Consider the following 26165-nt stretch of genomic DNA (forward strand, 5'->3'; position numbering starts at 1 on the left):
TCTCCTGTTGCGGAGCACAGGCTCCGGATGCGCAGGCTCAGCAGTCATGGCTCACGGGCCCAGCCGCTCCGCGGCATGTGGGATCTTCCCAGACCGGGGCATGAACCCCTGTCCCCTGCATCGGCAGGCACACTCTCAACCACGGCGCCACCAGGGAAGCCCCATCCTTAGACTTTTAACAGGATTCTCCACATTAAAATTGTAATAAACATTTATGTGGCCAACTCCATCCCTCCTTTCCCAACGGAGTTGGTGTTTCTTTTATGCTTACACACAAAGAGGCTAATACTTTCTTGTACCTGCCTGTCCCCATCCACACCACAGCCCCATGCAGATCCCACCTGTGTGCCCAGGACCAGCCTCTGCAGACCACCTGGGGCTGTTTCAGAGGGAGGTGAAGCACAGGAAGCAAGCGTGGCGCTCCATCCCTATCGTCAAGTCCCCCAACCTTCTGGATGCCAAAGAGCCAGCGAGGTGACTCCCCAAGCCCCCTGCCTGGCCACCTCGCCTTATGTGTAGGGGCTACAGCAGGACGCATTCTGTCCATGGTGAAGGGATGCACCCTACCTGGGTGAGCACGTAGTCCTTCTGGGTTAGGTTCCAAAGAATTTCAAAGTGATCCACATCATGGAGCTCTTCAAAGGAGGCTTTCCACCCTCCTCGGCGCAGAGTCTGAGTAGGAGAAACTCAGGGAAGAGGAAGCATGAGGCTGCGGGGGGCTGGGGGGAGAGGGGCTCTCGCAGCTGCCCGGCACATACCCGGTGATAAGTATTTATTGAAGAAATGACTGGTATCGTGGGGTCCGTTTGGGTGAAAGAAACGGGAAGATAATAAGACTGCATGACCCTCAAGCTTGAGCCAAAAGCGGGGTGCTGGGGGTACCTGATAAAGTTCCCTGGACTGTCGGTGGAATTCGGGGCTGTCGTGTTGGCCCACAGTCACCAGGATGCGGCAGGCTGGATCCACAGGCTGTGTCGGGGCTGTCTTCAGGTGCCACTGTGGGCTGTTCCTTTGAGCATCCTCCCTGGTGCAGGGAGTAAGTGTGGTCAGGACCGAGAGCAGCCTTTGCTGCAGCCCTGGCCCGCCTCGCAGGCTGCAGGCCAGCTGGGGGACGAGGGGACAAGTGACTCACAGGGTTGTGAGGAGAGAGGCGTTCTCAGAGGTGTGCATGACAGGCTCCAGGTCATAGATCCCACTCACCAGGAAGAAGCCTGTGAAGGTAAAGAACAATCACAGAGCCAGGCTGCAGGTGGGGAAAGATGGGGCCAGCCCGCCTCCAGGGCCAGTGGGGCAAGACTAGGGTAGGGGGCAGAGAAGAAGCAAAGCAGGCCCTGCTCCCCAGGCTCAAAGCCCCGAGGTCAAGCTACTCACAGCTGTTGAAATTTCAAGCAGCTGTTACAGACCCTCAGGCCCATCAGGGGAGGGTGAATGCTGCCCAGCCAGGCTCAGTCCCCGTGGAAACCTTTGAGGTTGGGCGTGACTCCATGCTTGGTCCAGTTGGCCAGGAGCATCATGGCGGCGAGGTGGGCCCCAGCTGAGTGTCCGCACAGGTAAATTCCCCTTGGATGGGTCAGAGCAGAGAGCTGGGTTTGCATCCGGTATAACCAAAGCAACAGGCCAGTATCAAGGAGTCCCAATTTGCCTTTTGCTCCAAAGCCAGAGGGGGCAGTTGGGCTGCATCCAAGAAGCTTAATCCACTGTCCTCCCACTCAGTCTGACAAAAGGAAAATCTACAGTGATACCCACTGGTTGCCTGGATACTGTTTCTGGACAAACACGATGCTCTGGGTCACCTGGTCTACCATCTGGTCCAGGGTGCCTGTGCAGAGGGTAGGAGCTATGTCAGGCTCCGCCGGGGGCCCTCTCCCCTCCAAGGCCCACCAGCCCTTGCACCTGGAAGACTACCCTCATTACCTTTGGGGGCAATGTCATAAGCCACTATCACCACAGCCACTCCCTGTGCTGTCAGTGGGCTGACCATGAAGGCTGACGAGTCTTTACTGCAGAAGGAGACAAAGACATGACAACTGGAGGCCACTTGGCCACTAGGCTGCTTCTGTGTCCTGTCCACCCAGGGCACTGTCCCTCTCTGACCTAGTGCAGTAAGGGAAGAAGGGAGGCTTTGTCCTTACGACATCACATGCTAGCTATGGGACCCTAGAGACTATATTTAACCTCTGAGCCTAATTTCCTCCTCTGTAAAATAGGAACAATTATGTTTTTTCTCTTAGGGTGCTGTTTTTGAGAATTGAAGGAGGTGAGACATGTAGAGAGCTTCACAAAGCAAAGGGTAAAAATGCAATAAATGTAGCATTAAGATGATATGCTTGAAGAGCAGTAGATCCTATAACAGGCAACTCCTTAGTAAGATCCTAGGGAACAACAGTGTCCCTGAAGATCCCAGATTCCCCTCTGCTTATCTTAGGATGACCCGTGGTCCCAGTTTGCCTGGGACTCTCTCTTTTTTTTTTTTACCACTGAAAGCCCCAGGTCCTGGGAAACCACTCACTTCTGAGCAAACAGGGATGGTTAGTCACTGTGGTTTTCCATTTGATTAGAGTAGACTGAACAGGCTTTTCACTGTGTATAGTGGATCCAATAGTGTCCCCCCCCAAAAAACATGTCCAAATCCTAAACCCCCGTACCTGCAAATGTGACCTTATTTGGAATAGGGGCTATGCAGATATAATTCAGAATCTTGAGATGGCATCATCCCAGATTTAGGATGGGCCTTAAATCAAATGACTGGTGACATTGTAAAAGAAAGGAGAGGGAGGATTGAAATACAGACACACAAAGACCATGTGAAGACGAAAGTTGAGGTTGAAGTGATGCGGTCACAAGGCGAGAAAGACCCGGACACCCCAGAAGCTGCAAGAGGTAAGAACGGGTCCTCCCCAGAGCCTTGAGAGGGAGCGCGGCCCTGCCCACACCTTGATGAATTTCAGACTTCTGGCCTCCAGAACTGTGAGGTAAGACATTTCTGTTGTCGGAGCCCCCAAGTTTGTGGTAAGTTGTTGCAGCAGCCCTAGGAAATGAAGAGTCCAGGCAAAGATGAATCTCCCTTTTTCTCCATTCATCCAAATCCCCCGACTCACCTTCCACTCTGCCAGTATCCTCCATGAAAAAACACGAGGAACGGCAAGGCTGCAGGACAAAACAAAGGGCGTGTGGGCCGAGGCAGGGCTCCCAGCTGAGATCCATGGGGGACCACTAGCCCCCCGCTTACCTTCAGACACTGCCTCAGGAAAGTAGATGTCCAGTTTCTCCCCTTCGCCGTCTCCATAGGGGACATTGAGCAGGTTCCTCCCGGTGGCCTGGGCCCTCTTAGTAGCTGTCTCCAGAAATGGACAAGTCGCTGTCAGCACAACCTCAGGCAGAACCTTTTTGCCGAAAGCCCCTTTGGGTTGACCAGTTAGCTCCAGCTATCAGTGCTTCCCCAAGTCTTCATGGTAATCGGGGCTGGGGGGGGGGTCTGAAGCATCCCACAGGTGCATAGTTACAAAGAAATCAGACTGGCTCATCCAAGTGGGGGCCAGTACTATCTGTGACGTCTGTCTCTGGTGAGCTGGCAGCTCTGATAGGCACCATTTCGACCACTACTTTATTACATGCTTATTATGTGTGTAACACTTGGCTATGTGCTATGGGAAGTGTAAACTTTTCCAAGTATTTGGAAAAATAACCTTCTAGGAACTAAGACATAAAATCACTTGAAATAAATAGATAATAAAACAATATGAATATATAATTGAGCACCATGATGGGAGAGGTCAGAGGGATGTGAAAATTGGCTAGGACTGGGGTCAGGAGAAAGGAGGACGTACAGTTACGTAATTTACCGTAAGTAAATTAAATACCAAAGGCAAAGGCCTAGAGGTCGGACGGGACTCTGTATGTTCATGTTGCAGTAAACAATGTCCTCTCAAGGCCCCACTTCGATCACTGAAACCCAGGAAGCTCAGCTCCCTCCACCACTGGGTGCCAGAGAGTGTAAACTGGTAAGTTCTTCCTGGGGGGCAACTTGGAAATACGTATCAAAGCACAAGATCATATTCCTTGATGCATAAGTCCTTATCCATACATTTATTATAAGGAAATAATCAGAAATATTCTTAAGGACTTGTTTTAAAGATGCCCACACTAATGCTATTTAGGACAGCAAAACATTGGACACAGCCCAAGTGATCTACAATAGAAAACGGGTAAAATACATTATGGTGTATCCCCTTTCTCTCCTTTATTTATTTATTTAAAATTTTTAATTTTATTTTTTTAAATGTATTTATTTATTTTTGGCTGCATTGGGTCATCATTGCTGCACGTGGGCTTTCTCTAGTTGTGGCAAGTGGGGGCTACTCTTTGTTGCCATGCGCGGGCTTCTCATTACAGTGGCTTCTCTTGTTGCGGAGCACGGGCTCCAGGCACGCAGGCTTCAGTAGTTGTGGCTTGCGGGCTCAGTGGTTGTGGCTCACGGGCTCTAGAGCACAGGCTCAGTAGTTGTGGTGCATGGGCTTAGTTGCTCCGAGGCATGTGGGATCCTCCTGGAGCAGGGCTCGAACCCATGTCCCCTGCATTAGCAGGCGGATTCTCAACCACTGCGCCACCAGGGAAGCCCCTCTCCTTTATTTTTTATCCCAGCATTCATTAATCCTTCATATATTTTTTATTTGTTTACTGTCTGTCTGTCACCCTAACTAGAACATGAGCTCTGAGAAGACAAGGGCTTTGCTTTGCCCACCTCTGTACACCCAGGACCTGGTACATCATAACCACTTAAAAGAAAATTGTGTAGGGACTTCCCTGGTGGCACAGTGGTTAAGAATCTGCCTGCCAATGCAGGGGACTCAGGTTCAAGCCCTAGTTCAGGAAGATCTCACATGCTCCCTGGTCAGGGAACTAAGATCCCACAAACCGTGTGGTGCAGCCAAAAAAAAAAAAAAGAAAACTGTGATGCTCTGTGGTGACCTAAATGGGAAGGAAATCCAAAAAAGAGGGGATACATGTATATGTATAGCTGATTCACTTTGCTGTACAGCAGAAACTAACACAACATTGTAAAGCAACTATACTCCAATAAAAATTAATTTTTAAAAAGAAAAGTGTGTAAAAAAAAAGAAAGAAAAAGAAAATTATGTAATGAATAAATATTTCAGTGAGTAGTGTTGGGTCAATTGAATATCTGAAAGAAGAAAAAAATAGTTTCTTGATTCCCTACCTCACACCACACCAGATCAATTCCAGACGGACCACAGCTTTGAATGTGAAAGCGAAGACAATAAAGCTTTTAGAAAAGAAAATAGGAAATCCTAATGACCTTGGACTAGGCAAAGATTACATAAACAGGACCCAAAATGCATTAATCAAAAAGGAAATACTGGAGGGAGAGTATTTTGCCATGTAAAGAGCGAAAGCAGGTTACACAAATACCATATAGCACGAACACTGCAATCTTTCCGATACTGAAGATTGATGGGAAGAGACCTTCAACTTGGGATCCCTGTCCCTGGAAGCCTCCAGATCCCCAACCTCAGTGGCCACGGTCCCCCCGCCCACCGGCCCCTTCCCAAAAATACTCACCAGGGCTCCCTTGGGTTGGGTGATTCTGGAATTCCAGAAAGGGCAAACTAGGTAGATGAAGATAGTTTGCATAGATTGTGTTTATGCAAGTGTGAATAAACTGTTAAAATGGGCCGCCTCCATTTCTGCTGGACTGCTCAAGGCCTAGAGAAATAAAAATGATGGCAGATGCCAAGTTTCCCACGTGCCAAAAGCAGGGACCAGGCTGCCTCTGCAGGACAGGTGAGGTGGCTGAAAAACCAATTTTGCCATCACCAACACCCCACCCTTGAGTGAGGGAACAAGGCCAGGGGGAGGCTTCTTAGGAAAGCGATGAGGCTGGCTGTGTTCTGTGGGTTCCCACTCCCTCTCCCATGGAGGGGTGGAAAGGGGCTTCCCATCTTCTAAAGCTTCAAGCGACCAACTGCTCAGAGCCTGATGTGTGACTTCTACAAGGACCAGACTCAAACAGGTTTCACCTGCCCCCAGGTGCCACGCTGGGTGCAGACCACTCTGAAGGACACACTTAACTGAATCAATCCATTGTTAAATAGGTACGTTTTACTTGATTAGAACCATGAGATTCTGTTAAGCAAATCAAATGCATTGCATTTGCGATTATAATTTGAAGTGCTTTTTTCAGAATTCCATCACATCTTGTAAGTTGCGTTGAAAAGTTGACGGGAATTTAATCTGTGAAAGTTATGAGCTATCTGAGCATTAACTTAAAAAATAAATGAAATGCCATTCATTTCCCTTTTGAAGAAATAATAGCTTATCTGGTTAAAAAAATATACAACAGGCATTTGCATGAAATATCCCTGCCAAGGTGACTGTTATTATTAATACAGATATGGACTCTCTCTCCCTTTAATCCAAAGGGCAGCATATGAAATACATTTCTGCCCTGCCTGTTTCACTTCATATTTCTTGGAGAGCTTTCCCGATCAGTACAGAGACAGCTTCCTCGTTCTTTTCTTTTTTTCATAAACAGTTAACTTGCTCTTCCATCCTATGGCTGCACCTTAATTTACTTAACCAGTAGTGACACTTTTGAGGCCAAACAAACCACATCTGATCATCAGTAAATCCTCCTGGCTCCCTCTCTGCTTATCCTGAATACTGAGTCTTCTCCCCACCCCTACTGAGACCACCCTGGATCCCCTTCACTACTCCCTTGGAAGCAGGGACAGTCCTCTCCACTCCCCTGCTTTCACCAGGGCTCCGTCCTGCCACACGTGTGCGCCAGGTATAATTAGCATTACATCCTGCTGATCTGAGGCGGAAATTCAGTCTGAGCCTCCCGTCTTAGTTGCTGAAGCTCTGCCTTAACGAAATGCCATACAGTGGGGGGGCTTCGACGACAGACATTTATTTCGCCCAGTTCTGGACACTGGAAGGCAGGGTCAAGGTGCCAGCTGGGGTGATGTCTGGTGAGGGCCCTCCCCAGGGGTGGCAGATGACCTTCTCGCTGTGTGCTCCCGTGGCCTCTTTGTGCTTGGGAGGAGCTCTCCCTCTCTAGGGAGAGGAACCCTCTGTGTCTCTTCTAATAATCCTACTGGATCAGGACCCCATCCTTACGACCTCATTTAACCTTCATTACTTCCTTAGAGGCCCCATCTCTAAACACAGCTACAGTAGGGGTTAGGGCTTCTACGGGTGAATTTTGGGGAGACACAAAATTCGGTCCATAACAGCCCCCACACTCCCCCCAAAGGCCCTGGAGCTCCCCTGCTCGCCTTCTCTGAGGGGTTGGCCAACCACCCTCCCACCAGCACTGTGTGAAGGTGTTTGTTCCCAACAAGCTCGTCAACACAGCAGGCTCAGCAAAGGGGCGCAACTTAATTAACCAAGGGTTCTGGAAGTGTAGGTGGACCAACAAGATTTATGCTGTGCCAAAACTAAGAAAAAGATGATACAATTTATGCCCTAAGCTGAAGAGCAATTAAAACCAAGCAGCTATCGATATTCGTTATCATGCATAAAAAAGTCTTCCTCCAGTATTAAAAAACCCAACCGACCCTGAGCCAGAGAAACTGCCTCTCTCCAGGAGGTGGTGTGACGGTGATGGCGGGCAGCTGGCTGCAAGGACAGAGAATGGGGGGACCCACTGCCTCCTCCAGAGCGTGAATCCTGCCAGCCCTCCAGGCGCTGCACTTACAGGCAGCACAGGAGGGCTTCAACAAGACACCCCAGCATAAACCCTATTACAAACTTCCTTTTTTTTGAAAAAGCAAAACTTCGGTTTCTATTAGTCACAGTCCAAAGTGTCACAGCTCTTACAGAGAGAAACTCCAGGTCCCTGGACCCAAGTGAGCATTGTGTTAGAGCAATTAGGGGGAGCAGGGGCCAGAGTCCCTAGAGACTAATGCAGGCGTGGGGCGGGGAGACCCATCAGATCCTCACAGAAAGCTGAAGACCAAGGGTTCATCACGTCTGTGGCAGCAAATTTAAGAGGAGGCTGGGGCCCGTCAGCCTCCGTCTAGTTTCAGAACGATTCTCCCCCAGTCTTTTAATTCATTTAGCAAACAAATATAAGCAGCAGCCTTGTGCCCATTTTGGAATAGCGTAGTGACAAAATAATAAAAAAATCCAAATCACATGTGGTTTACCCCTTAGTGAGGGGGACAAGCAGTTACAGAAAGATGTCAGGTGGTAACACGAGGTGTTACAGGTGGTAAAAATGAGCCAGAATCTGAAAAGGCTACATAGTGTATGATTCCAACTATCGGACATTCTGGAAAAAGTAAAACCATGGAAACAGTGAAAATATCAGTGGCTTCTAGGGAGTGAGCGGGGAGTGGGGGGAGGGATGAATATGTGGAATACGGGATTTTTAGAGCAGTGAACACACATTGGGAGGGATTGTCTGCCAGAACCAGTGGACAAGCTGGAGAAGCTGGGGGAGGTCAGTGGGGTGGGGTTCTGGGGCTCAGTCACAGTGAGTTCGTAGCCAAATCTGTGATAACCAAAGTCAGAGAAAAACCAAGTTTCCCAGGAGGAGGGAGTGGAAACCAGCAGAGCGGCACAGGCTGGAGAAGTGGAGAGGGGGGGTCAGGAGAGAAGACAAAGGCTCCCCCTTCTTCCCAGCACCTAGCACAGTGCCCCCGGGGCATGAGGATTTGCAGATGGACAGAGAGAAGTGGTAGTGCTGCAAAAGATTAAAAATAATTTATTGAGGTGAAACTCACATAACAAAATTAACTATTTTAGGGACTTTCCTGGTAGCGCAGTGGTTAAGAATCCACCTGCCAATGCAGGGGATACAGGTTCGATCCCTGGTCCGGGAAGATCCCACATGCCATGGAGCAACTAAACCCGTGCGCCACAACTACTGAGCTTGCACTCTAGAGCCCACGAGCCACAACTACTGAGCCCGTGTGCCACAGCTGCTGAAGCCTGCGCGCCTGGAGCCCGTGCTCCGCAACAAGAGAAGCCACCGCAATGAGAAGTCCGTGCACCGCCACGAGGAGTAGCCCCCCAACTCGCTGCAACTAGAGAAAGCCCGCGCGCAAGCAACAAAGACCCGACGCAGCCAAAAATAAATAAATAAACAAATCTAAAAAAAAATTTAACCATTTTAAAGTGAACAATTCAGTGGCACTTAGCACATTCACAATGTCATGCAACCATCACCTCTATCTAGTTCCAAAACATTTTCATCACCCCAGAACACCCCCTACCCATTAAGCAGTGTCTCCCCAAACCCCCCTTACCCCAGACACTGGCAACCACTAACTGCTTTCTGTTCCTATGGATTTCCCCTGTTCCGGACATTTCACATAAATGTGACGTTTTGTTCCTGGCTTCCTTCACTGAGCATTATGTTTTCAGGGTCCAACCATGTGCTAGTATGTATCAATACTTCATTACTTTTTAGGACCAAAAACGATTCCATTGTATGGGCATATATCACATTTTGTTTATCCATTCATCTGTGGATGAACATTTGGGCTGTTTCCACCTTTTGGCAACCGTGAGTAATGCTATGAACACGTGTGTACAAGTACTTGCTTGAGAACTTATTTTCAATTCTTTTGGGTTAGGAAGAATTTTTTGAATTGAAGTGTAGTTGACTTACAATATTATATTAGTTTCAGGTGTACAACTCAGTGATTCAACGTTTTACAGATTATACTCCATTTAAAGTTATTACAAAACAATGGTTATATTTCCCTGTGCTATACAATATATCCTGTTGTTTCTCTATTTTATACATAGTATCTCTTCTAGAAATAATTTTTAAGGCTGTTTATGCTATCAAAAACAAGACTGCACATTATAAGTACAGAACGCTTTCTCCTAGGAGAAAAAAAGACTAGAAGAAACCATATCACAATGTTAACAATGGGTGACAATTATTGATGGTTTTATTTTCTAAAATCCTTTTGAATCAGCAAATGCTCCTTTTGTAATCAGAAAACAATTGTTGCCTAAAAATAGCCAACCTCAGATAGTGCAGAGCAGGGCTATTATAATGTGGTCTGTGGACAATGGGTGTCCCACACTGCTTGCTACTGGTCCATGATGAACTAAGTAAAAAGGTGGAGGTAAACATTTGGAATACATGCAGTTTGGTAGAATGGCTGTGTCTATTGAACTTAACAAGAAATTAGGGCTTTCAAAAAAAACTTGTGCATGAATGTTCACGACAGCACTTTTCACAATCGCCAAAAGGTGGAAACAGCCCAAATGTCCATCAACGGATGAATGGATAAACAAAACGTGGTCCATCCATACAATGGAAAATTATTCATCCATAAAAAGGAATGAAGCACTGACTTGCTACAACATGGTTAGACCTTGGAAACATTGTGCTAGGGAAAGCCACCAGACACAAGACACAAAAGACCACATCTTGTAGGATTCCATTTATACGAAACATCCAGAATAGGAAAATCGATAGAGACAGAAAGCAGTCAGTGGTTGCCAGGGGGCTGCTTAATGGGTAGGGGCTTTCCTTCTGGGGTGATGAAAATGTGTTGGAACCAGGTAGAGGAGATGGTTGTACAACATCGTTAAGGTACTAAATGCTGCGGAATTGTACACTTTACAATGGTTAAAGTGGTACATTTTATGTTACGTGTATTTTATCACAGTAAAACAAAATTGGGGCCTGTATTTTGCGTGCCTCTGTTTTCTTCCTTAGGTCTTTCTGATGGAGAGGAAAAAGCACAATCTCAGCCTTGAAAGGCAGGAGGGGACCTCAGAGAGGCTCTCAGTCGCAGGGGCTGTCAATCACGAGGCCCCACCCACCTCGCTGGTGATTGGTGCTCCTTGGGGGAGGCGTGGTTTGGGGGAATGAGAGTTTGGAACTGTATATGTACAGGGTTATACATACACCTCCTTTTACACATACATATACCCAAGCCGGGTTATACATATACCTCCTTTAGTTTCTTGCACAATTATGTTTTTACTGAGTCTTGTTAATCAAATTTAATAGCTACTGGTAGAGGAAACAGTTCTTCAAACCTCCCTCTACCCGTGCTCACCCAGCTGTCCGCAGGTGCCCAGCCTGAGAGAGGCCAGGCCTTGGTGGAGGATAAAAGTGACCTACTCATTGGAAGAGGGCAGTCCCCACTGCAAGTTACAGGTCGACGCTGTTAGAATGAATATAGATCAAAAGAGAAACAATTTCATTCTCCGTAGTGCAAAAAAGGAAAAGAGAGTTTACCTTCCTCCCTTTTCTTAGAGCATTTATTTTTAGGAGACCTCATCAAATATCCTTTCTCTACCCCTTTGGGAATGTGTGTAAATATTTTATCTATCTATCTATCTATCTATCTATCTATCATCTATCTATCTATCTATCGCTGCGCGGCTTGTGGGATCTTAGTTCGCATACCAGGGACTGAACCCCGGCCCTCCGCGTGGAGTCCTAACCACTGGACTGCCAGGGAATTCCCCATATGTAAATATTTTTTAAAGCTAAAAGAGTCTCTTGCCAGTTTTACAACCTAGGAACATTCTTCTCAAAGACCTGGGAGCTCTCCCTTGGAAATATAATTATCGAGTAAGATACCCCATGGGAGGGCAGGACCCTAACTTCTGCAGGCACCTGGCTCCAAGTTACAGAACCACCTCTTGCCTTAAGGATATGGGAATTTCTCATCTTCCTCTGGATAAAGGCAATTTGCAAACACAGATGGCCACCCTTATGGAATTAGGATGGACTAGGGCAGTAAATAGTGCCCTCAGGTCCTCTTGCTTGAACACAGGTATGCTGATTTTGAGAACAGGTATGCCCTAGGGACATAAGCCTGGCTGTATAAAAGGGTGAGGTTTCTTTCTGGTTTTGCAATCTCCTTACTCAATTAAAAATCATGTTTTCTTTCTCTTCTACCTTCGTGGAGAGGTTTTCTGGGTTGGCGGGGCATTCCACTGTTCAATTTTTCCGCTTTACATTCCTTCGCCATCTCCTGGGAGTTTGACTCCAAGGAGGCAATCTGCAAGTCCAGAGGTCTGGGGAACTCCACCAAGAGAGGCAGCTGGCGGGCATCCACCAACGCCACCTGCCTGTCATCACCCCTTGTCAGCCTGCTCCCCTTTTACCTGGAAGCTCAGCTCTGGGAAGTGGTGGCTGTCCTTAGCCACGTGCACTTGGGTGAGTTGTTTAACCTCATCATGCAGGACTAGGATGGGGTGAGTGAGACACTTACCTCAGGCACAGCATGGGGCGGGGCACCAAAGACTCGGTAATGAGGATCGCTATGGGCTGAAGGCTTGTGCCTCCCAAAAATTCATACCCTAATGTAATGGTGACTTTGGGAGGTAATTAGGTTTGGTTGAGGTCATGAGGATGGAGCCCTTGTGATGAGATTAGTGGCCTTATAAGAAGAGGAAGAGCAAGCGTTTCTTTCTCTCTCTTTCTGCCATGTGAGGATGCAGGGTAAAGGGGTCTCTCTGCAAGCCAGGAAGAGTACCCTCACCAAGGAACCAAATCACTTGGCACCTTTTTTTTTTTTTTTTTTTTTGTTGGCACGTTGATCTTGGACTTCTCAGCCTCCAGAACTGGGAGAAAGAGATTCCTATTGTTTAAACCACCCAGTCTATGGCATTTTGTTATGGCAGCCTGAGCTGACCAATACAAAGATAATATTTAAGTGCAATATTTTTAAAACTCAAAATGAATGCCAAAAAGTCCATGATGAAAGAAATATCAACATTTCCAATAGAGACAGCCTCCAACCCTGTGCATGCGTGGCTCCGCCCACTCGCCTGGCCCTAATGCCTCCCTGTTGTCCCACTCATCTTCTTCACCAATGAAATGGGGCAGATGCACCTGCGGCACCTCTGGGCCAGCTGGAGCATCGAAAATAGGAAGGGAGGTAGGATGTGAATGTAAAGCTGTCCATAGGGCTTCTCAGGAGGGATTGCTAAAGACAGTCTCTGAGGGCAACAGCCTCAGAGTCTCTTCTTGCCCTTGCTTCTTATGAGAGACTCCCTTTCTCTACAGGGTCAGCTCTTTTCTCCCTCAAGACAGTTACAATAGACAAACAGGTTTTCTACCAGCTCATGTAGGTTTCTCTGCACACTCAAATATATACTGAGTATATAGAGACATATTTGGTGCAGAGCTAGGCACAGTAGGGGACTCTGAAGAACCCAGGACACAGCTCCACCCTCTATCAGGACAGGGAGGGCACTGAAATGTGCTGGAATAAACCCCCACTAGCCTGTCGCTCCAGCTGGGTTATCTCAGTGTAGAGAACCACCAACCCTGGAATCTCCAGTCAGCTTTGCTGAAGCAAAGCTCATTTGCCAACATCCAGTTTTCCGACTTGGAAGAGAAGATGGCCGCTCCCTCACCCGTACCCCCCATGGAGCCCGCCTGCCCAACCCAGTTCAAAAGGTGGCAGCACAACACTCTAGAGACCCAGGGCTGGGATGGGAATTAACCGTGAGACTCCACTAGCTTACAGATTCCCAAGCCCTGATTTCTCTAAAGAAAAAAAAAAAGACTTCTTTGCTTTTTGTAGATAGCAATAACATCCCACAATCAGCAGCCACATTCCTTTTTTCACTCCACTTCCCTGGGCCACTGTGGCCTTAGGGCCTGGGCATAGTTGGCAGGTTGGCTGAGCAGGGGGGGAGGTGGAGCATGGTCACTGCTCCTGCCCTGGCTCCGGCAGTCCTGCAGCAAGGGCTCCGGGGTGCCTGGACTTTGGGAACTGTCCCGAGAGGCTGGGGCTGGGAGGCCCCTCCTTCCCACCCCGGCATCCTGAAACACTGCCACATGCTAAAGTCCACCTGAAGCGGCCACAGAGGGAGCCCCTCGTACCCTCGTTTCCTATCTGTGAGTAGGTCCTCAAGGCCTCCTCTGCTCCCAGTCGGACGACCCATCTGCTGGGGGAGTACTGATTATCCAGCTCCTATGGGACAAAGAGACGAAGTTCCATAAGACCTTTGACCTCCACGCAGACTATGCTCCCGCCCCTCCGCGTGCCTGGATGCTCCTCTCGGCCTGGAGAAGCCCCTTCCCTGATATCTCAGGCTCTCATAGATGCCCTTAGCTTCCTTCAAGCCCCCCAGTCTCCAGCCTGGCAATCCACTCCCCACTCTCCCCCCACTAACTAATTAGGCGTTTCAGATACAACATTGCAGATGCTGCCAGATCCATGGTCTAGAGCAATGGCCATGCCTTTAAGCAGCAGGACAGCTTTACAGGGAAATGAGGTCCCATAGATCTGTCCCAGTTAATGCCATCATGGGTACCACTTCCACAGCAGCTAAGACCACAGGAAGCCAGGGAGCTGGGGTGGCCACTGCAGAGAAAGTGATGTAGAGCTGATATTCCCTGAAAAGGTATGATTCTGACTGCAGGTGGATGCAGCAAAATCAGTGAAATAGAGGTGAAGAGGAAGGAATCAAAGGTCAGTTTGGAAATGTTGACCAGCCAGATTGCTGAAACACAGAGGTGAGGCTGGGAAGCGGGGGCTGGGGGGTGGAGGGTCTTGAATGTCAAGCTAAGATGTTCAGACTTAACGCAGAAAGTAATAAGGAACCAGGTTTTGGAGAAAGGGCTCAGAGGCAAAAGAACAACAACAACAAAAACAGGTGAAGGCTGGACTGGAAAATTTGAAGACAGGTGGCCTCATGGAAAGGTCTTGGGCTCTGCAATCAGATGGGCTGAGTGCCATCCAAGCTCCATCACTTGCAGGCTCTTTTACCATGGGCAACTTACTTACAGTCAGTTCCCTCATCTGTATAATGGGCAAAACAATAGTACTTGACTTCATTCACATGACTTATAGCTTTCAGCCTTGTGAGGCTGTATACCTTGTGAGGCTGAAAGCTATAAGGCATGTAAATGAAGTCAAGCTAACCACTCAGATGTGGGTTTCCCCCTCTTCCCATTGAACAGGGTTCTTGGCCAGGGGTCTTTGGAACTGTACAATCTGTGCCCGTCGGATGTTTGCAGTCATACCTCGCACACTCTGTGACTGCTATCATCATCATCTTTTATTATTGCTATTATTTATAATAATGATAATGCAATGGGTTTCTGAAAGTGCTCTGATATTATAGGGGTGTGTGTGTGTGCGTGTCTATGTGTGAGACAGACAGAGAGACAGACAGACAGAGAGAGAGACCGAAAAAGAGAGGTTAGGATTTCTTGGGGGCAGTATCTGTAACTGTCACCACATTCTTAGAGGCGTCCGTGACCAGAGAAAGAACCATTACCTGAAATGTAGGAAAACTAGTTAGGAAATTATAACTGAATGATAAGCATAACAAATGCTTTGCATATGTGGTTTCTAACCCCCCATAACCTTCCCTCAGTAAATACCAGCCGTCCGGTATTTACTCCTTCAGGTCTGACACATCCTCCAAACATTGCACAACCTCAGATTAAGGTCCGAACTTCGGCCCCAACCTCATCCCGGTTTATGGGTATTGATATAGCTAGGGCTGGACTTCCCTGGCGGTCCAATGGTTAGGAATCCGCGCTTCCACGGCAGGGGCACGGGTTCAATCCATGGTCAGGGGACTAAGATCCTGCATGCCGCGCGGTGAGGCCAAAAAAAAAGTAGAAAAACATAGCCAGGGCTTCCATTTCCTCTACCCTTAAAATCAGGCTAGCAAAAGCCTACCTGTGGCGAGAAGTAAAATATCAATAAATCACAGTGCTAAAGCTTTTGGGAGCTGGCACACAGTAGGCTATCAACGGCGCCCACAGGAGTGGTTCTAAACTTTTCTCTCAACCCCCATCTCATCTCTGAACCACACTCCTCAGCCCCAGCCTCTCCCAGTGATCCGCCTACCTCTTTAGACATCCTCTTCCAGGGAGCCCCGCGCCTAGGACCTCCGCCCAAGTCGTCCATCCCGTTGTGTACGAACCGACAGGCGCCCGGGCCGCCTTTTTATGCCAGGAGGGCGGGGCTCTGGTCAGGCCCCGTCCCTGGGAGCCGCGCCCACCGCCCTGGTGAGCTGAGCCTGGTGCGCGCATTCCCGGTCCCTCCCACGAGGGGGCGGGCTGAGGTCAAATCTCCCGCCGGTCCCACAGCCGCACGCTGATTGGCTCCGGGCCGGCAGCGCCGGCTCCCGATTGGCCCGCACGCCGGGGATAAAGAAGCACAGCGCGGGAACCAGCGCGAGCCTGCAGGGCGGCGGCGGCGGCGGCGGCGGCGGCGGCGGCGGAAGAGGGGGAGGAGGAGGGTCCTCGATTTGTGATCTCCCTGAAGGCACCATGAGCTGCATCAACCTGCCCACCGTGCTGCCCGGCTCCCCCAGCAAGACGCGGGGGCAGATCCAGGTGCGGGCCGCGGGGTGGGGTCGGGGTCGGAGTCGTGATCGGGGCCCGGGTGTCCGTGCGCACCGGGGCCCAGTGACCTCTCCTTCTCTCCTAGGTGATTCTCGGACCCATGTTCTCAGGAAAAAGGTAATGGCCTCGCGGGACGGGGGTGGGCCGGGACCTCTTCCTCCACTTCCCTGCTTCTCCTCCAAGCCCCGGGACCCCGTCCTCCTCCCATGACGCCCCACGACCCCGAGCCTGCCGCCCTTCTCAGAGCCCCGCCTCTAGAGCAGCCCCTACTGCCCGACCCCGCGTTCGCGACCAGGATGCCTCTCCCCCGTGGGATCCTACCGGAGGAGGAGCTCCTCCCCTTCCCGTCCGGGTCGGAACCTCTTCCCCTTGGGGGTCATTCAACCACCGCTCCTTCCGGGAGCTGGTCACAGCTGCTCACCGTTTAGCCCCTCACTAAAGCCCTCTCTGAAGGGTGCATCTCCGGTGGCCAGGCTCTGTGCGTCCTGCAGTATCTGTGGCTTCCTTGCAGTGTGACTGTTTCCTTAGATGGCCCAGGAGCGTAGTTACTCTCCACACCGAAGAGTCAAGCGCTGGTGCCTTTGCTTCCCTGAAGTGATAGAACCAATCCCAGTGAGCCTCCAGTAACTCCCCTGGCCCCCCTTTCTGTATGGCGCTGGGGGATCACTCCAGCTCAAATCCCTTGCCCACGATGGTGAGGCTCAGGGTGGGCTCAGGGTGGGCTCTTGGACTCAGAGACAAAGCGCTTCCCTTGTTGCACCAAAAGGTTCTCTGAAGTTAGTTCAGGCTATGTGAAGAACTGTGGGGTGAGATTACTTTGGAATGGAATCTGAACCCCTCTCCTGTGCATGTGGTCTTTGCTTTGCGCCTGACAAAATCACTCCTCCAGCCCTTCCCTGAATCACCTGAGGGCCCTTCTTTGCCACCCTCCCCACAGAGAATGACTATCAGCCCAGACATGCTCCTCCCTCCGGGGTCTAGACTGAACTCTCTGTGTGGGCCCTTTCTGTCCTCACTGGTTCACGCTCTGCCCTGCAGCCTTCCCATCCATTGGTGGGGCACAGGCTGTATACCCCTAGAAGGCGGTGCTGATGGGGTCTTCCTCGCCCACACTTATGCATGGGCCTTACCTTGCAGTACTGAGCTGATGAGACGGGTCCGTCGCTTCCAGATTGCCCAGTACAAGTGCCTGGTGATCAAATATGCCAAAGACATGCGTTACAGCAGCAACTTCTCCACGCATGACCGGTCAGTCCCTGCCCCTTCTGTCCTGTCCCCACACCTTTTGTGAGAAGCCCAGTGACTGTCAGAACTCTTTAGAGAGGATGGTTAATAATGCTGATACCGGGCAGCGAACCGTTCAAATCTGCAAACTTTCCAGGTTGCTTGGCAAGGTACCCTAGAACTTGGCCTTTCTTGGGGCTCTAGCCCAGTGGTTCCTAGCGGGACGTGATTTTGCCCGCTAGTGTCTATTTGCAATGTCTGGAGACATTTTTTAGTTTTCACAACAGGAGGAGGTAAGGGCATGATGGCAACTAGTGGGTAAAGGGCAGGGATGCCACTACATCCTACAGTGCACAGACAGCCCCATAACAAAGAATGATCCAGCCCCAAATGCCAGTAATGTCTGGCCAAGGTTGAGAAACCCTGCTCTTGACCTATGTGGAGGTTGCAGACTGGTTTTGCTGGCCTGCAGGCTGAATTTTATTTAAGTTTTTAGTTGGCTTGTCCTTGCTGACTCCCTGTCTCGTGGCCTTTGTGCATCCCCCTTTTATGTTTATCTGCCTGTGTCCTGTGGGCATTTCAGCCTGCAGCCTGAGGTTGGGAGGTTAAATTTAGTGCCACTCCTGCCATTCCGTACAGCATTTAGGGCCTGATGTTTTAGAGCCTGAGACACTTTTCTCATCTTCCAGATTCATCCACCTGAGCCCCCAGCATCAAGGCTGTGCTGTGTCTGGCTTCAGGGTGGGAGTGTGGGGGGCTCTGAAGCTGGGCAGGTGGGTGAGGCAGAGAGGATCCAGGACTTGGAGTTAAGTTAAACGTTGAGTGACGTTTCCTGGACATGTTGCCTGATGCGGGTCATTTACATCTCCAAGTTTGCTTTCTCATCCCTAAAACATAGGTGTCCGCTGCTCAGGACACGGGAAGTGTCAAGGGAGGACAGTGAAAGCAGTGGAGACGATTAGAAGTGCAGCTTCTGGGTCTGTCAGATGGGGGTGGAAGCCAGGCTCTGCCCCAGTGTCACAAATCCTCTCTAATCTGGGCTGTAAAGGCCCAGACGAGCTGCAGCAGAGGCCTAGCGCTTGGCAGGGGTGACAATGCTCCAGAGACGCTGCCCTTGCTGAAGCTGGAACCGGCTTACTGCATTGCCTGCAGGATCAAAGCAAGATAATCACTAAGTAGTTGTAAAGTTTTACATAAATATATAGCTGCAAAACTGCAGAGCCGTCAGGAAACTCATAGCTCCTTGGAAGGGTAGTTCAGAGGAGCAGGCAAAAATGGAAACAGAAGAAAATAACATTGCAGAAAAACATAGAAACTAGAAGACAAAGAACAGCATTCCTCTTCCAGAAGGCCTGGCTGTGGGGCAGGGTGGGGTCCACCCTGTCATTTAATGCACTGGAACACTCCCACACACGGCCTTTCACTTTCAGACTCTGCTGGGTAGGAATCTTCCCTCAGGACACACGAGGCAGCAGTATGAATGCGGATTTGAATCCTGACTCTGCCAGTTAATAGCTCTATGATCTCTGAGAAATCCTTTAATCAGCCAGAGGAGTCAAACGGAGGGAATTCTAGGTCACTGCACTGCTCGTTGGTGTTCGTGACTTATCTCTGCTGGGGCACGGGGTGCCTAGTCTTAGATTCTGGTGCTAATGGTCTGCCTGGGGCCATGGTAGGACTTTCATGGGCCCTGGGGACTTTCTGCATTCATGGGCCCCTTCCTCTATAAAGAAAAAAGTAAAAAATTATAATTTATGACTGCATTGATATAAAGACAAAGATAATCCAGACTGAGTTACATTTATTCTGATTTTTAAAAGAAATTAAAATGTTTCATTCGTCCCCAAAGCATCATGGGCCCCAGGCACTGTACTTGATGAAGTAACCCTGTCTGCACCCCACCACACACACACACACACACACACACACACACACACTAAGCAGAGCAGGGAAGAGCTTTGCATCTGGGTTGAGCTTTACATTGGGCATTGCTAATTTCCAGCCCAAAGCTTGAAGTGAAATTGCTAATTTCCAGTCCAAAGCGTGAAGTGAAATAGCTCTTGTTGAATAACTGGTTTTCCAAACAAAGGCCTTTACTTTTCTCCCCAGATGCCTTCCCACAGGTGCTAATTTCTCAAAGCTCTGGGCAGACATCTCAGCCTGCTTTGCAGGTAGCGGGTGCTCATGAGACCGTTTCCCTGCCCCTCATTCTGGTTCCTGGTCTCCTCTGGCTCCCTTCTCTTGCTCACACTCTGGCTTTCTGTCCCCAGGAACACCATGGAGGCCCTGCCAGCCTGTGTGCTCCGGGATGTGGCCCAGGAGGCCCTGGGCGTGGCTGTTATAGGCATCGACGAAGGGCAGTTTGTAAGTTGACTTGTCCTGATAGCACTCTTCCTGTGAACTCAACTGTCCCCCTTTTTCCTCTGCTAACTTGGAGGTTATTGGTTCAATTTCTGATATTTTTATAAGGTAAACATTGTTAACTTGCTTTAACTAGTGTCTGAATACCCTTTGAATTCCCTTTACTGCTTTCTGTGTTACTGTTATATAGAATTTATTGTACCTTAAAAAAATTTACAGGACTTCCCTGGTAGCACAGTGGTTAAGAATCCTGCCAATTCAGGGGGCACGGGTTCAAGCCCTGGTCCAGGAAGATCCCATATGCCATGGAGCAGCTAAGCCCGTACGCCACAACTACTGAAGCCCGTGCGCCTAGACCCCGTGCTCCGCAACAAGAGAAGCCACCGCAATGAGAAGCCCACGCACCGCAACGAAGAGTAGCCCCTGCTCGCCGCAACTAGAGAAAGCCCGCGCGCAGCAATGAAGACCCAACGCAGCCAAACATAATAAATAAATAATTTTTTTTAAAAAAAAGAAGCAACATTGAGCTAAACAGAACCAAATCCTCCCTATACACCAGTGTTGAGAAATCAAATTTTTTGTTTACTGTAGAAAAAATTTTTTAATATATATAGTTTATTTATTTACTTATTTATGTTTGGCTGTGTTGGGTCTTCGTTGCTGCGCGCGGGCTTTCTCTAGTTGCGGCGAGCAAGGGCTACTCTTCGTTGCGGTGCACGGGCTTCTCATTGCGGTGGCTTCTCGTTGCGGAGCACGGGCTCTAGGCGCACGGGCTTCAGTGGTTGTGGCTCGTGGGCTCAGTAGTTGTGGCTTGTGGGCTCAGTAGTTGTGGCTCGCAGGCTCTAGAGCGCAGGCTCAGTAGTTGTGGCACACGGGCTTTGTGGGATCTTCCCGGACCAGGGCTCGAATCCGTGTCCCCTGCACTGGCAGGTGGATGCTTAACCACTGCACCACCGAGGAAGTCCACTTCTTTTTTTTGATTTAATTTATTTTGGGGCTGTGTTAGGTCTTTGTTGTTGCGCGGGCTTTCTCTGGTTGCGGAAAGCAGGGGCTACCCTTCATTGTGGTGCGCGGGCTTCTCAATGCGGTGTCTTCTCTTGTTACGGAGCATGGGCTCTAGAGCGCAGGCTCAGTAGTTGTGGAGCATGGGCTTAGCTGCTCTGCACCATGAGGGATCTTCCCGGACCAGGGACCAAACCCGTGTCCCCTGCATTGGCAGGCGGATTCTTAACCACTGCGCCACCAGGGAAGTCCCTGCCCCACAGTTCTTTCCCCTGTTTCTATGGCTACTTCCTCCCTGGCCAGCAAGTCAAACTCGAGTTCCCAAAACAAGTGTTTATTAAACCTACTGCAGAAACATCACCAATCTTCTGTTCTGCCCTCGTGCCTGTGGGCCTTGCTCTGCAAGAAGTTCTGGGGCCCAGAGGTGGCTGCCTCGGTTGCCTCTCAACATGGGACCTGACAAAAGGACTGCCTCTCCCTCCCTTCATCCTTCCCTTGGAGAGGGGTACATCTGAAGACCCCACGCTATAAGCTGAGGGTGCGGTGGTAGGTGGGCAGCTGGATCCTGGGCATGCCAGCCTCACAGTGTCGCTCCGAGTGTTGGTATTACCTCTGTTTCTTTTTAATTTTTTTTTTGGCTGTGCTGGGTCTTAGTTGCAGCACATGGGATCTTCGTTGCAGCGTGCGGGATCTTTAGTTGCAGCATGTGGGATCCAGTTCCCTGACCAGGGATTGAACCCGGGCCCTCAGCAGTGGGAGCGCGGAGACCACTGGGACCACCAGGGAATTCCCTAGGAGGGGTCTGGTTTTGTCTTGACCATCACAGTCACAGAATGGCCTTGCCGGAAGTTCGTATTTATAGATTGGGCTCATATCACGTGTTGTGACCATTTTTTCCTCATCAGCAAATACCTATCCTCATGAACGTACCATGTCTTACATGAGCTGGCCCCTTGAGTGTGGCACTTACAGGCTGTGACAGACGTGTGTGCGGACATCCTGGCTATCGTCCGGTGTATTGGGGTTTATCTACTAAGTAGAATCACTGGTCAAGGGACTGATCTCATTAATTCAGTAAGTGTTTTCTGAGCTTGTGCCATGTGGCAGCAATGTTCTAGGTGTTGGGGATACAGCCAGGGTCTTGCCCTTGCACTTACATTCTAGCTGGGGGAGAGAAATATGTAAAAGGTGGTGGTAACCGGGGGAGAAAGGCACTGTGAGGGCGTAGAGCTAAGGTGGGGATGATGCTTTTTGAGGATGGTCAGAAAGGGGCCAAAAGGAAAGCGGGGTGAAGGTTCCCAGTCAGGAGTATGCTTTTGGGCATGTCTCAGGAGCAGCCAGGAGGCCAGGGGCTTTGGCCAGGTCAGCGGGAAAGACTTCGGCGTTAACCCTGGGAGAGCCTGGAAGCCGCCCAGGGCGTCTCCTCTGTTGGAGGAGCATCGACAGCATTGGGGGTGGGGTGGGGGGAGAGGCATCTGGGTCTTTGCGGAAATCCCCACGGTGGAGGGCAGGGTGGTGGCGGCTGCATACACACATCCTGTTCCAACTGCCTTTCTCTTTTGTTACTCTGGTGGCTGACATCATTTTCCCTGTGTTTCTACTTTTGTAAATTGCCTCCTTCTCTTGGTTGATCTTTCCTCTACAGGACATGATGTAATCGGTGCCAGTTTGTCACATGCTGTAAATATTTCTTCCCTGTTTATTTGCCTCTCGTTTTGGTCTGTGCATTTCATTTAGTCTTTACCATTCATGGTGGAACGGTGGAATGTTTCAGTGTCACATCCTTCGTTCCTGTCCTCTGTGGCCTTTGCGCCCTCGACACCAGCCTGGCTGCCAGGAAGCCGGGCCTCCACCGGGGCAGGGCCGGGGTGCTTCCGTCGTACATCACGAGCGCGCCACCTCTCGGCAAGATGAGGATGAGGGTGAAACTACTCCTTGGCTTCCTGATCTGCCCTTTCGGTCCTCTCCCCTCATCAAACCTTGTTCGGGAAGTGGCTCACGGCAGGTCAGCCCAGGTGCTGGATCAGCAGGTGAACCAAACGGGTAGACTTGTCACCATCAAGAAACCCCCCATTACTTTTCTACCTGGATCCCGTGTGGCAATCATTTTTGTCTACCAAGAAAACCCTACGTTTACTAGGTCCCCTGAAGTTCCGCTTTGAATGTAACCTATATTAGAGTCTATGGCTGCTGTGACATGTACCACAGACTGGGCGGTTTAAACCACAGACATTTACTTCCCACAGCTCTGGAGGCTGGGAGCCCAAGGTCAAGGTGTTGGCAGGGTGGGTTCCCCCTGTGGCCGTGAGGGAGAATCTGTTCCAGTCCTGTCCCCTTGGCGTGCAGGTGGCCATCTGCTCCCTGTGTCTGTCCCTCTCTGTGTCCAAATTTCCCCTTTTTATAAGGACACCAGTCATACTGGAGTGTGACCTTCTGACCTACTTTATGACTGGACACCTCTGCAAAGATCCTCTCTCCAAATAAGGTTCTGAGGTATTGGGGGTGAGGGTTTCTACATATGGATCTGGGGGGTGGGAAGGGACACAATTCAACCCATAACATAACCTAAAAAATTTAATGGCAAGAAAAACAAACGTCAGTAATGTGGTTGGTTACCAGTGGGCATTCTGGGACGCTGCAGACAGCTCTGACCTTACCTTTGATCATTCAGGGACCCCAGCTGGGGCCCCAGGGTTCAGTGTTTGGGTGCGGTCGGGGTGGCATGTGAACAGGGGACAAAGTTTAAGTGGAAGAATTGAAGTCTTTGATGGTGGCATCGCTGCAGCGGGCGAGGCGGAGGCTGATGGCGGGCACCGCGGCAGCGGGCGAGGCGGAGGCTGATGGCGGGCACCGCGGCAGCGGGCGAGGCGGAGGCTGATGGCGGGCAGCGGGCGAGGCGGAGGCTGATGGCGGGCACCGCGGCAGCGGGCGAGGCGGAGGCTGATGGCGGGCACCGCGGCAGCGGGCGAGGCGGAGGCTGATGGCGGGCATCGCGGCAGCGGGCGAGGCGGAGGCTGATGGTGGCATCGCTGCAGCGGGCGAGGCGGAGGCTGATGGTGGGCATCGCGGCAGCGGGTGAGGCGGAGGCTGATGGTGGGCATCGCTGCAGCGGGAGAGGCGGAGGACCCTGAGAGGTCCCCAAACCCTGGTGTGGAAGGACCCACATCTGATGAGGCCTTGACAGGGAGAGTGAGACGCAGGGGGTGCTCATCCCAGGGCGGTTTTGCCCCCAGCCCCTACCTGGGGGATATCTGGCAATGTCTGGAAACCATTTTGTTTGTGACAATGGGGGTAGGGTGGAGGGCACTGGCTGACAGCTCCTTGCAGGCTGGGGGCTGCATTTCTGTGAGCTGTGATGAGTCCTTTAGAGAAGAAGAGGGGCCTCACCTGGAGCCAGGCTGGAGCCTCTGGGTGGGAGGTGCCGTTTCCGTAGCTCAGGCTCGGCAGCCCTGCAGAGGCCATCAGATCTGGCTTCGGTGAATCCCGCTGGAACTGATCCAGGTTTTCTAACCCCTCTCCTGGACCTCGTCTTGCTGAGCCCTCAGGTCTTGGTAACTTTGCACCTACATGAGCGGCTTGGAGAGAGACCCTCTGCCCAAACACAAGAACTCCCCACTTCACCCAACCCAAAGACGAATCTAGATAGATGATTGAGCAGTGAAAGTTCACCAAAGAATTTAAGTAGCAGCCTTGCCCTGAGCCACTTGAAATTTGATTTACCAAGTAAGTGACCTTTCTGCAGGCCCTGTATTTAGAAGGGTGTGCCGTGCCATCCTGCTCTAAGTGGCCGTGGAACCCTCACCCCTTCTCAAGGCGTCACACGGGCACATTATGTTTTTTAAAAAAGATAAACACAAAGAGCCTGCCTCTCAGCCAAATAACATACGTCATAAATTATTCGAGGGTCCTTAATCCTTAAAACACCACCAAGGGCCTTCCTTGCCTTTTCTTGGGCTCAGAAACGTGAAGTCATTGCCAAGGTCACAGCTACTGGGTCCAACAAAGACCACGGTTCAAGCCCAAGGCAGCCTCTGGTCTGGGCTTTTGACCACTGCGGTAGCAGACTGCCTCTCCTGGCCTGGTGTCACTTCCGGGTGCTTGGCCTGGAGTGGGGCCCGGTTCTGCCATGGAAAGCTGGCAGGATGGTGGAGCGACTGGGGCTGCTGCAGATGTGCAGGTAGCGTGCCAGGTGTGGGGGGCTGGGGCCACCCTATTCTCGTGCTCCACGACGATCCAGGTGGCCAGAGCTGTTGGGTCCAGCCACATGTTTGTGGCTCCTGGAAGCTGCTGCGCAGGACAGAAGCTCACTCCTCCTCTCACCCTTTCCAGTTCCCCGACATCGTGGAGTTCAGCGAGACCATGGCCAATGCCGGGAAGACCGTCATTGTGGCTGCACTGGATGGGACCTTCCAGAGGAAGGTAAGGCGTCTGGTCCAGGTCTCGGGATGGGACCCAGGAGGGAGGAAGGGGCCGGGGCTGTGCACAGATGGACAGCTCACCGCGCCCTGGATGACCAGACTGTGCCAGAGCCCAGGCGCTCAGGCAAGCCAGACCCAGCTCCCTGGTTTGCCCCAGACTAGGCCGCCTGCTGCAGGGGCTGGTGCTCTGGGGGGAAGCAAGGTCAGGGCCTAGTTTCCTGGCTTCAGGGCTGTGAATCAGAGGGTTTCAAGGAAAAGCCCACCTGGTGAGGTAAGCACACACCAGTCTTTCCATGGGAATACAGGCTTTCGGGACCATCCTGAACCTGGTACCCCTGGCCGAGAGTGTGGTGAAGCTGACGGCGGTGTGCATGGAGTGCTTCCGAGAGGCCGCCTACACCAAGAGGCTGGGCGTGGAGAAAGAGGTGGCCCCTCCTGCCTTCTGCAAGGGGTGGAGGGGAGGGGCTGGTGCTGTGCCCCCGCTCAGTCCCGGCGCTTCCTGTCCCCTGGCCAGGTCGAGGTGATAGGAGGAGCAGACAAGTACCACTCCGTGTGCCGCCTCTGCTTCTTCAAGAAGGCGTCGGGGCAGCCTGCCGGGCTGGACAGCAAGGAGAATAAAGAGAACTGCCCAGTGCTGGGAAAGCCCGGCGCGGCCACGGGAGCCAGGAAGCTATTCGCTCCTCATCAGATCCTGCAGTGCAGCCCGGCCAACTGAGGCACAGGCCCCACACGCAGGACGGGCTGACCGGCCACCTGCTCCCATGCCTGCTGCTGCCCCCTGGCGGACGCCTGCCCCCTGCGTGCTGCCCGGCCTTCTCGGAGGAGGAGGCGGG

General features: G+C 51.0%; 2 protein-coding genes across 2 annotated transcripts in view; one reads left to right on the forward strand and one right to left on the reverse strand.

Moving 5' to 3' along the window:
* Positions 1-15887, reverse strand: part of AFMID (arylformamidase) — a 20061-nt gene extending 4174 nt beyond the window's left edge. Inside the window, exons 1-10 of the mRNA XM_007462366.1 lie at positions 15828-15887; positions 13844-13934; positions 3230-3334; positions 3099-3147; positions 1915-2000; positions 1747-1819; positions 1463-1560; positions 1133-1211; positions 883-1024; positions 568-672 (exon numbers count right to left, since the gene is read on the reverse strand). Coding sequence (XP_007462428.1) covers positions 568-672; positions 883-1024; positions 1133-1211; positions 1463-1560; positions 1747-1819; positions 1915-2000; positions 3099-3147; positions 3230-3334; positions 13844-13934; positions 15828-15887 — 888 coding nt within the window. The remainder of the gene's footprint in view (positions 1-567; positions 673-882; positions 1025-1132; positions 1212-1462; positions 1561-1746; positions 1820-1914; positions 2001-3098; positions 3148-3229; positions 3335-13843; positions 13935-15827) is intronic.
* Positions 15888-16012: 125 nt separating this feature from the next.
* TK1 (thymidine kinase 1) lies at positions 16013-26049 on the forward strand. Its single transcript, XM_007462367.1, has 8 exons — positions 16013-16175; positions 16215-16318; positions 16413-16444; positions 17465-17575; positions 19822-19915; positions 25244-25333; positions 25638-25757; positions 25847-26049. Exons 2-8 carry the CDS (start codon positions 16253-16255, stop codon positions 26045-26047), a joined length of 714 nt encoding a protein of 237 aa, XP_007462429.1. The 5' UTR covers positions 16013-16175; positions 16215-16252; the 3' UTR covers positions 26048-26049.
* Positions 26050-26165: the final 116 nt, after the last annotated feature.

Source organism: Lipotes vexillifer, unplaced genomic scaffold (assembly GCF_000442215.2).
Source record: "Lipotes vexillifer unplaced genomic scaffold, Lipotes_vexillifer_v1.1 scaffold1691, whole genome shotgun sequence".
NCBI lineage: Eukaryota > Metazoa > Chordata > Mammalia > Artiodactyla > Lipotidae > Lipotes > Lipotes vexillifer.

Bases quoted from the DNA above. Each gene is read 5' to 3' on its own strand.
- TK1 (XM_007462367.1), top strand. From the start codon at position 16,253: ATGAGCTGCATCAACCTGCCCACCGTGCTGCCCGGCTCCCCCAGCAAG. The intron at 16,445-17,464 runs GTAATGGCCTCG...CTTACCTTGCAG, and splicing joins CCCATGTTCTCAGGAAAAAG to TACTGAGCTGATGAGACGGG. The intron at 25,758-25,846 runs GTGGCCCCTCCT...TCCCCTGGCCAG, and splicing joins GGCTGGGCGTGGAGAAAGAG to GTCGAGGTGATAGGAGGAGC.